At 40.1% G+C, this 11728-nt stretch overlaps 1 protein-coding gene across 1 annotated transcript in view; it reads left to right on the top strand.

Annotated features, from left to right (window-relative positions):
• The window catches only part of CACHD1 (cache domain containing 1), a 228958-nt gene that overhangs the window by 174607 nt on the left and 42623 nt on the right, over window positions 1-11728 (top strand). Inside the window, exons 9-12 of the mRNA XM_006862460.1 lie at window positions 1471-1620; window positions 2252-2375; window positions 3258-3375; window positions 9888-10056. Coding sequence (XP_006862522.1) covers window positions 1471-1620; window positions 2252-2375; window positions 3258-3375; window positions 9888-10056 — 561 coding nt within the window. The remainder of the gene's footprint in view (window positions 1-1470; window positions 1621-2251; window positions 2376-3257; window positions 3376-9887; window positions 10057-11728) is intronic.

Below are 11728 nucleotides of genomic sequence, written 5' to 3'. Positions count from 1 at the left end.
TTTTTTTTTTTTTTTTTGTCATTTTCCCATGATTTTTGGAAGACTGCATTAGTGACAAAAAATAATAATGATACCTCTTTGCTTTATCTATAACCTCTTTTGATCTAACAACCCCTTGTTGTTGTTGTTAAGTGCTGTGAAGTCGGTTCCGACCCATAATGACCCTGAACGGGCATTCCGAGGCTGTAAATCTTTACGGGAGCAGAAAGTCTCATCTTTCTCCCATGGAGCAGCTAGTAGTTTCAAACGGCTGACCTTGCTGTTCGCAGCCCGATTCATAACCACTACACTACCAGAGCTCCTTTAACAACCCCTAGGCACAAGATGGCACTTAACAACAACAACAACAGACACCAAGAAAACAACCTCAATTGTGCCTTTCACACAGATGTGGACATGAAGACTCAGAGTGGTGTGTCCAAAGTCCTATGCGCATAAAGGAACCTAACTGAGTTAGAACCAGATTTTTAGATCATTTGTTCAGTGGTCTTTCAAATGTAGCTGACTTTCCGCACCTGAGGGACTAGAAGGATGGGCAAGCGTATCTTGTACATCTCGCACTGATCTGGAATGCCATGTCCTTGTAGGCAAAAAAAATGGTAGAAAATCAGATTGCCTGTATTTAAGTTAACTGGCATATATGAACTGCCTAAGTAAGACTTTGTAGAACATTCTAACTGGCTTGTTACTCTGTCTGCCATCATGATTTGAAGATGCCAATGTTTTCTCTGCTCTTTCCTGCAGGTTTGTTGTTGTTTTATTTTGTTTGGGGGGGATTGTTTGTTTTAGATTATTTATTTAAATTAATATTTTATGGTATTTACGTGACACTGAATAATTTAGGTTCCCATTTAACACTTTCTATACAGATTGTTCAGAGATATTGGTTATATTTCTCACAGTGTACCATGCTCATTCATTCCATTCTGGTTGTACCATTTGTGATATTTTAGTTCCCCCTAACCCTTAGCTTTTCTTCTTTGCTTTAGAGTAATTTTTGAGCATTTGGTGTCCTAGAAATTATTTGTCTAATTTTTTTTTTTAATTCATTACGTATGGGTGATGTTCTTTATTTTTATGAGCAAATCTGTTACTTTGCTAAAATATGATCTCAAAGGATAAATTCAGTTTAAAATTTAAAGCATATCTCTAGGCATTAGTTTCAGGGAGTCTTCTTGTTTCAATGAGTCCAGTAAGTTTGGACTTTTTAGTAATTTGAATTCTGTTACACATTTCTCTTGTGTTCTACAATATCCAGCTATTGTGACCCTGATCAGAATGGTTGTTAGTGGTAGCTGGGCACCATCTAGTTCGTCTGGTCTCAGATGAGATGAGACCATGGTTTGTGTTGACTACTAGCCCTGTAGACTCCTTTCCTCTCTGTGTCTTTACCTTCTTTCTCTTTTGTTCCAGGTGAGTAGAGAGCAGTACTTGAGACTTAAGAGTTTTGCTTTTGTTTTTGTTTTATAGGTTTGATCATGACTGTGAGTAAGCCCTGTTATTTTGGAAACCTTCTTCTTGGAATTGTAGGTGTGGATGTGAACCTGGCTTACATCCTTGAAGACGTAACATATTATCAAGACTCTTTGGCTTCCTATACTTTTCTCATAGATGACAAAGGTAATGGCCTAAAAATGAACCCTAGGAAATAAGTTTCTTTAGCAACCTAAAGGAAATAACTGTCGACATTCGTATACTAACAAATAAAGCAGGCAAATGATAGGATTTAAAGAAAAGCAGCGTTCCAAGGACTGCTCGGTTGGAGTGGGACACCATATGGATGGTAGAATAAATCTAAAACTTATGCATTTGTTTATATGCTGTGTTAAGGGATAGGAAAGAGTTAATATTTTAACCTCAGGAAATTAGATTTGAGGAATGACAGGTAGAATGCGATCCTTTGAGCCATTTTTGGTCTGTATTGTTATCTTTTGATTTATTGGCATAAAGGTTTGTGTGGTAGAATACTTATAAAACGAAAACCATAAGACCTGCACTTCAGAAATTTTCTTGATTAGACAGATGTTGAATAATTTAAGGCATCTTTCTACACTTCAGGAGGTTTACATAAGCACACATAAAACAAGGTCAGGTTTTATTGGCGTGGTGAAGTTCATACTGAGAAGCCGAACACTGGGCAGCCATCCCAAAGAAATCCACGTTTCAAACCAGTGATAGGCACTTTTATTAACATCAGCATGTCCTGAAATGTGTTCTCCATAGCGTGCATTTTTTTGTTTTCTTATTTCAGGATATACACTTATGCATCCATCTCTTACCAGGCCGTATTTACTGTCAGAACCCCCCCTTCATACTGACATCATACATTATGAAAATATTCCCAAATTTGAGTTGGTTCGGCAAAATATCCTAAGGTAAGGAAAAGGTGAGGGTTATAATATTTTCTTTTTCTCCAAGAGTAAGTCAAATATGAGTGCTTACTACAGGATAAAAACCTTGTCTATAAATTATATCAGTATATTCAAAAGTATTCTTAGTAATTTTTACATATGAAGAAAGATAAAGACTTTTTTTACTCTACATGACATTTCTCAGAACTATTATTTAGGGGGAAGAATCTTCTAAATGAAATTCTATTTTCCCAGTGGTTTTAATGGTAAAATAAGACAGACCTCATTTTAAAAAATGCTCAATCATAGTGAATTGAACAATATTGGCAAAATAAAAAGTGAAGTGGAGGACCAGCTCTACTCATGCTAAAATTATAGCTTGGCAAAGGCGCATCTGTTTCAGGTGGACAGTACAATTGTATACAAAGTTTTCTCATGAGTTCAAGACCAACTTGGATTTCTTTTCAATAGTGCTACACTAGGATGAGCACTGGATCTCAAGGTCTGTTGCAGTTCAAACTCACCAAACACTCCTCGGAAGCCCCATGTAGGGTCGCTATGAGTCAGAACTGACTGGACAACATTTAACAACAACAACAAGCTATAGAGAAATATATCTATGAGCTCACTGGTAGAAAATTAGTGACTGAATGATGTGAGGCTAGTTAGCCATTGGAAAGAATTAGAATTTAAGGGGGCAAATAGAGAATAGGGAACGTTTTTAGAACAGAGCGACATAATGTGTTTCTGAAATTGAAAACCATATATTATCTCTTTAGAAAGTGATGAGCTTCATTGCTTTAAAAATTAAGAGGTGGTCAATGGCTCACAGCTTCTTCCCTGCTTTTAATTAAGTGCTTAGTTTTATCTTTTGCCTCAAGTATTTAATTCTGCTTGCCAACGCAGCCTCCCTCTGGGCAGCCAGATTATTGCAGTTCCTGTGAACTCCTCCCTGTCTTGGCACATAAACAAACTGAGAGATACCGGGAAGGATGCCTACAACGTTAGCTACGCCTGGAAGATGGTGAGTTGGGGGTCATCTTTACCTGAGGAGCAATGGAGTGCAGTGCTCTTCTTCATTGGGGGAGTTTTGGGAAACTTAAGTCTGATTAAGAAGCCTTGGTGAGACCATGGGGTAAGCATGGGGCTGCTAACTGCAGAGTCAGTAGTTCAAACCACCAGCTACTCTGCAGGAGACTGGTAAGGCTGTCTGCTCTGGTAAATATATACTGTCTTGGAAACCCCAAGGAGTAGTTTTCCTCTGTCCCATTCGGTCCCTGTGGAGTCTGGGTGTGGTACTATAGGATAAGCACTAGACTGCTAAGCACAAGGTCAACAGTTCAAACCCACCAGCCACTCCTAGAAAACTTCTTACAGGGTTGCTATGAGTCAGAATCGACTGGACAGCAGTTAGCAACAACAACATAGGGTTGCTACAAGATAGAATAAACTCCATGTGGTGTTGGTCTGAATTTTCAGGTCTGATTGTATTACTAATCAGTTTTAAAGTGATTGGATAAAGATGAGATCCTGCAGATATTAATAGTTTTTCAAAGATTTATAACAAATAAATGTTCATGATTAATAAATCAACCCCTATGAAAGGGTAGAAAGGAAAAAGCAAAATGTGTCCTTCCCTTCGACCTTACTTTCTCTAATAGTAACCCCTTTGCTCAATTTCTAGATGCTTGCTGTAGGATAAGCACTGGATAAGCAAGGTCGGCAGTTCAAACGCACCATCCACTCCTTGGAAACCCTTTCAGGGTCGCTATGAGTCAAAACTGGTTTAAAGACACTTAACAACAGTAAATCCTTTCATCAGTACCATCCAGTACCCCATTGTACATTTCGATTAGCTTTAGAACAACAATTTTTAAAAACCCCCAAACCAGTTGATTCCAACTCATGACAAACCCGCATGTATCGCAGCAGTACTGCAATCAGCAAAGTGCTCAATAGCCCATCTTATGGAAGTTCACTAACAGGCCTTTCTCCAACAGTGTTACTGATGGATTGAATCACCATCCTTTTGGTTAACAGCCATTTGTACCAACTAGGAAATTTGTATTATGTCTAGTTTTTCTCCTTTAAAAACTCAAATTTTAGAAGTTGGGAATTAACAAACAAGTTTGAATGAATAAATCTCTCCTACTGACATTCTCTAAGAAAAAGAAAGTTTAGATTAGAACTTGGATTATTCATTTTCAGCCTGAGGAGATTGAAAATTTAGTCTTAATTTATAGCACCCACCCACCTTCACTTTCTGTCTAACCTAATTCATACCTGGGTCTCAGAGAATCATGTGAAGATAGATTCTAGCACATACTATCCATGTTACATACGTTTTGCCCTCTACACTTCCCTCTCAGCTTAGCATAACCATGTCATCATGGGGCCTTAAATACTGTAGTTGAGTAAAAGGAAAATGGGGTTTGCTTTCTGTCATTACATTTTAATCACTGAGCTTCCAACACAAGGACTTGTGAGTCCCTTGGATGACAATACCTGACCGTGCCTGTGTCTGGGAGCAGAATGTGTATGGCCAAGTCATTTTCAGAATTTTGTGAGAATGATAACACTGTCTGCTCTTTCATATATAATTTTTTTCTCCTTTTTAAAAATAAAGTTGAGTTACTTGATTTTTACATCAAATTTCTTAATTAAAAATAATTGCTTGTATTCAAAACGGGAAATTAATCTGCCTCCACCAAATCCTAATTGAAAACAGCTCAGTTGACAGCCTAAGAAAACATCTGCACTAATAATTACAGACACTAAAAGAGAAAGAAAGCAACGTAGGCATTCGTAAGATCTTTGTACAACAAATAAACCCAGTATTCACGTTTTGGAAAGAAGTATTATCTTCTTCAAGTCCTTGCTCAGTGAATCTGGTAAATTCTGGCCTTTGTTCAAATTCATTGCTGTTCAACTGTAGTACTAATAGTAGTGTTGGCACCTGTCTAACTTCAAGATGGATAATGATAAGATTCAGTCCAAAGTTGATTCCTGTGGTAATGGTCAGATGTCCCTCCACCTTTCTATCCTTTTTCTAATTCTGACACCAGCTTGTCTTCCCACAGTACTCTCTACTTCTCTTCTGGGTTCAGTAATCTGTTGTAATGGCCACTCAACTCACAGACCATAGTTAAATAGTGGTTTATTAAAGGAAATAAGGATACAGCTCAGGATCAGGAAATGCACAGGCAAAGTCTGGAAGGCTCCCCCGAAGAGGAGAGCACATTCCGCCCTTCTTCTGTTCAAGACAGTTCTCTTGACTCCTTTCAGCTCTGCGAGCAAGCAGGCCTTTCTTTTAGCCTCGCAGGTCTCCTCACAGCCCTCTGAAGACAGGTTTCTCTTGGCCCTGCCTTTGTCACCAGTGATTCTGCAGTAGGGTTCCTTCCAAGCCTGTCATCATCTTCAGTGTTACAGACCTTGTCCTTTGTGGAGGGTCTTTGACTCTCCTCTATTTGTTAATGCTTCGCTCTCACTTTTCTCCTTTCTACTACTTCCTGTCTGAAAGATGTCTGTGGAATTGGCTGCCCATATACACCAACTCCTTGTCAAGTTTAAAGGATGGCCCTCCCACCAGGGCCATGAACTGTCAAATCCCCTCTCAGTAGGCCACAGATACCTCATTTACATTGTAGTGGACTGACTAATGACTTAAAGTTGCATGCCAATCACAGGACCAAGGCTAGCCAGAACCACAAGCTGTTTATACCTTCCCCAGGAGATGCAGTTAGAACAAAATGTCCTAGTTAGGACAAAAGTAAGGAGGGCTTAGGAGAAAATTCCCTCAGGCTGTTTTTCAGAAAAACCAATGCAAAAGCCCATATAAAGGAGCTCATTTCACCACAAAAGCAATCATACAGTTACTTCAGATAGAAGTGTTCGCTTCCTCAGAGTTCTGAAACTATCAGGCAGGTCAGTATTAAGTAAAAAATCGAGTCAGTATTAATGGGATTGAAATTTAAAGTCTCACCTGGTTATACCAAGCTGTAAAAGTAAATTTTTTGAGCTTTCATTAGTTATTTTGAAGGAACTCTGGTGATGGTGTGACGTGAGCACTGGACTGTGAGCCATTAGGTCAGCAGTTCAAAACCATCAGCTGCACTGCGGTAGAAAGATGAGGCTTTCTGCACCTGTAAAGATTTATAGTCTTGGAAAACCCTGTACAGGGTCACTGTGAGTTGGAATTGATTCGGTGACAGAGGATTTAGTTTGGTTAGGCAGAAGGAGAAACAAATGACACCTTGTCCTACAGAATAAAATGGATTTTATTTTATTGAGCACACTAAAGATAATTCAAACAAATTTAGCTTATGTTGAAAATAACTGCATAGATATGGCAGGTACTGATGAATTATTTTATGAAGTTAATTTCAGTATATAACTGGAGAGATGATGTTCGCAGCTTTCCGAGATTAATCTGTCAGGAGCATCTGCGATGCTAGCACAGATGGAAGTGTGGAATCTCAGAAGGTATTAGAGCACTTCCACGTTACCTAGGCATGAATCACTTCAGAACACAGATCTCATGTGCAAGGAGCAGGAACAACAACTCTCCCACCATGTAGAGACCTTTTAGTGCCATGCCAGTGTGTTAATGTGGAAATGATTGTACTGGTTGTTTCAGTTAAGAACACAATGTAAAAACAGGCAAACCCATTATCACCCCCTCAGTTTGGGCTCATGGTGAGTCCATGGCTATCAGAATAGACCTCTGCTCCATCAGGATTTCTGTGGCTACTTTTTCAGAAGTGGGTTGCCTGACTATTCCTTTCGAGTCAATTTTAGATAGACTTGAACCACCAATCTCTGTTAGCAGTTGAGAACACTGATGGCTTACGCTACCAGAAATATAATGTCATTGAGTGCCGTTGAGTTAATTCCAATGCCTAGCAAGGAGTGGGTGATGGTTAGCATTAATTACAGTGTTCATCCTACAGCACCACACCAGGCCTCCAAGAAAGATCTTTATTCGAGTCCTAAGTTGGCACTGTAGGAAAAGCACTGGACTGGTACCACAAGGTCAGCAGTTCAAACCCAGCAGCCACTCATAGGTCACTGTGAGTCAGAACTGATTCAACAGCTATAAAAACCATGTGGGAGCCATCTCTGACTTCCCTGGCTTCACCAGGGGGAAAGAGAATCACATTCCAAACCAGCACCAGTCTGATTTCTCTGACAAGGACGTCAGACATGCTTCACACCTCCAACCTTCTTTACCCTATTCTGAAACCAAGCATTCCTCCCACAACACTCTCTGGTTCACATCTGGGTTCCGTAATCCATTGTAATGGCCATGCAGAACTCATAACAATACTCATGATTATGGAGTTTATTAGGAAAGTGAATAGGGTACAAGTCAGGATCAAAACCAATTCAGGGCTCATCAGTCTTCAAGTCTAGAACACCTCTTGTCTGCCATATTGCCGGCACACCTCACTCTTGTCTTTAGCCTCTCAGCCATATGGCCCCTCAACCTCTGCCGTACTCTGACAAGTGATGCAAAATGCTTTTAGCCAGTCTGTGAATGCCCAAAGGACACATTCTGCAAGCCTGTCTCCTGCCTGTAGGCACTCAGCTTTACTCAGGCCATACCGTAGAGCTGGAAGCTGTTCACTTCTTGCCCTAACCTGTTATGTTCCACTAATGCTCTTCCTTCTTGATAGGCCAGGGGTCTTCCATCTCTGCTTCTGAGATGGCTCCTTTTAAACCCAGTTAAAGTACTGGACCACAAGTCAGTTTGAACCACAAGGTTGGCAGTTCAAACTCACAATCTGCTCCTTGAAAACCCTGTACAGGGTCTCTATGAGTCAGAACCAACTTGATGGCACTTAACAACAACAGAGGATAGAACTAACCAATCTCAGCCTTAAAGTCCTGTATGTCTTATTTGCATGGTTCCAACCTATTACTTAAAGAGCTATGGTAACGTAGGGGTTACAAATTGGGCTGCTAACCTCAGGGTCAGCAGTTCGAAACTACCAGCTGCTCCGCGGGAGAAAGATGAAGCTTTCTGCTCCCGTAAAGATTTACAGCCTCGGAAACTCTGTACAGGGTCGCTATGAGTCGGAACCAACTCCACAGCACATAATAACAACAATAACCAATTACTTGGTGGGAATTAAGAAGACTTTAGATAGAAAAGCCTTATCAACACCCTACCCAGAGAAGCAGTGATGCCAGAGATGGAGGCAGAGGCGATGATGTGGAGAGATGGAGCAGCTGGGAACTTTAGACCCAGAGAGGGAGAGGGGCTGTGTGCTGACAACCAGGGGTGCAGGCTTGTAGGATATACCCTCTGGTTGGTTGATGATGCATGGAGGGGATTGTAACTATGGTAATGAAACTATATACGATAGGATGAATGTAAAACTAATGTTCTCCTATGTAAACTACCACATAATTCACAATAAAATATTTAAAAAAACAAAAAGAAAAGCCTTATCAAATATATTTAATGCACAACAGTCCAGTTAAGGACTATTTATTAAGAACTACTTTTAGATGGAGTGCTTTGGTGGTGCTGTGGGCTAAGCCCTGGAATGCTAAGAGATAAAGGTCAGTGGTTCAAACTTACAAATCATGCCTCAGAAATCCTATGCAGGGTTGCTATGAATTGGAACTGAATTGTGTTTAAGATTCTTCAACTGTCCTTACAAAGTCTAAATTACACTTCACTGTAACCTGTCCAGATAAAAATTTCTCCTTGACCATGAAGTGTGTTTTTTTGGATCTGCTTTATAGACCACTGTCCTTTTCCTCTGACCTAGATGATCATATTCCTCCTCATTTATTTACTCAGCATCTTTTCAGTAAGTTCTGTTCATCTTCTAAATATAGTCTTATAAAAAGAAATTTGTCTTTGTTTTATATATATATATATAAATTTTTATTGTAAAATACATACAACATTTGCCATTTTAGTCTTTTTTTCAGTGTACAATTCAGTGTCGTTAACTATATTCACAGTGTTGTGCAACCATCACAGCTACTTCCGAAACTTTTACTTAACCAAACAAAATCTCTGTACCCATTAACAGTGCCCCACTTCCCCTTCCTCCCTGTTAAGCACAAATCTACTTTGTTCATTACATACTTGCCTATTCTAGATACTTCATATAAGTGGGCTTGAAAAGTATAGTCACATCTCAGAACATTTACTGCAAAATGAACTATTTGCAAATACATTTCAAACCCAAATAGAAATAAGTATTGTGTTTGCAGGCTGTGTCCATTAGCCTAAGAAAACAAGATCTGGGTCACTCTTTCAGAGAGACTACTTTCTAATCCTTTCACTAGCTCCAGGATTTTCTATTACATACATTAATTTCCCTCAATCAGAAAGGAAAACAGAAAATAGAACTTTCATAAGAGATGTTTTCTATCGCCCCATCTTTATGTATCTATTCACTCACCAAATATTCATTGGGTACCTTTGATCTAAGCAGAAAATAAATGTATTAAGAGTTCCTGCCCGTGGATCCTTCATTTTCTGTGTTAGAAATTGTTTATTGGTTTTGTTAACAGGTTCAAGACACTTCCTTTATTCTGTGTATTGTGGTGATACAGCCAGAAATACCTGTCAAACAACTGAAGAATCTCAACACTGTCCCCAGCAGCAAGCTACTGTACCACCGCCTGGATCTCTTGGGCCAGCCTAGTGCTTGCCTCCACTTTAAACAGCTGGCAACTCTAGGTAAAATTTGTCACATCTTACCTCCTTTTGTCCTGGGGTGGCGCTGTTGGATAAGCACTGGACCGCAAAGTTATCAGTGCAAATATACCAGCTACTCCTCGGAAACCCCATATATGGTCTCTATGAGTCGGAACCAACTCTTCAGCTAGTAAAAATAGCCTCCTTTGTTATCTTACTCGTAGTTTATTATTGGTGTCAGCTGCTGTCAAGTTGGCCCCCAACTACAGGGACCTCATGCCCAGTGGTGTCTGGTCCTACACCATCTCTGTGATCAGTTGCAGCTCTGACCCTTGTGATCTGTAGGGCTTTCACTGGCTGATTTTCAGATGTAGGTTGCCAGGCCTTTCTACCCAGTGTCTCCTAGTTTGAAAGTTATAGCTAGTGAGACGTGTTCAAAATCATAGTAACACCCCTGCCTCCATTCACTGGTGGGTGGTGGCTGTGCGTTAGATATGCATGCCAGAAATTGGACCCCTAGGTGTTTTGCATGTAAGTCAAGAACTCTACCACTGAACCACCACTATCGCCCTGTCTCATAGAAGATCACCATAAATATTCACTTGAATTCAAAAGTAAATAAATAAATAAAAATGTTCAATGGTTATAGTACCTGTGGGTTTAGAGATAAAAGTGTGAAAAAAGATTTGAAATCTTGTCTTGGGTCAGGTTCTCCAGCAGATGCTGAGAGGAAGATGAGTGGGCCATTGATTTATAAAGAATGGGCTCTTAGAAGGAAGTGAGGAAAGTGAACAGGGAATAGAGAAAAGCCAAGCAAGAATTTGAGTTCACGTGAGATTCCAGTCTCAGCCCATAGAGTGTAAATTATGCTATGGAGTTTCTCCAGGCTCAAGGAAGGGAGTTGGGCTTTTATACTCCATAGTCTTTTTCACCTTTCTGCTAATGCTGGTCAAATAGATGTCCTGGTTTGGCACCATAGGATAGGCCCTGGACCTCAAGATTGGTTTGAACTGCAAGGTCGGCGGTTGAAACTCACCAGCCACTCCTATAGAGGGTCATTATGAGTCAGAACCCACTGGACAGCACTTAACAACAAGCCCAAAGGCATGCCATTAGACAATTTCAGGTATGGGCCATTAGAAGAAAGCAGTCAAATAGAGAGGTATGAAGCTGGGAACAGGAAGCAGGAAAACGAGTCCTAAGGAGTCAGTGTAGTGTGTTGACAACAAACAGTACCCACCACAGGTCTCTGTCTTCAGAAGGCTTAAGAAACAGGAAACTAATTCAATTTTAGCCGAAGGACATTTGAATTTGTATTTATTATAACAGGTTTTTCTTACTTTCATCATCTAAGTTGACCTATTATAAATGGGGACATTTGTGTTTACCAGAGGTAAATATTTTTCCAAGATAACAAAGTTTAGATTTGACTCATGCTGCTTCTGTTTACCATGAAGCTGCTGCTCATGTGTACTGTCGTGCATCATGCACACACGAGGCCTTTTCATTCCATGTGTTCAGTATCCCACTGTACTCTCAGTACCCCCTCTGTACTGTATATACAACGTCTGTTCTCCGTGTCACTGCTAAACAGAGTACAGGCGCAGGCGGGAAGCGGATTAAGGATTCTAAATTCCAAACGAGACACTTGTGTTTGGGTTCCTCTTCTAAATTCCATCATGGAAAAGCAGACTGGGTTAAGTGGTCTCTTCTA

The sequence above is a fragment of the Chrysochloris asiatica genome, unplaced genomic scaffold (genome assembly GCF_000296735.1).
Source record: "Chrysochloris asiatica unplaced genomic scaffold, ChrAsi1.0 scaffold00048, whole genome shotgun sequence".
NCBI lineage: Eukaryota > Metazoa > Chordata > Mammalia > Afrosoricida > Chrysochloridae > Chrysochloris > Chrysochloris asiatica.
This window is presented reverse-complemented; position numbering and strand designations above follow the sequence as displayed.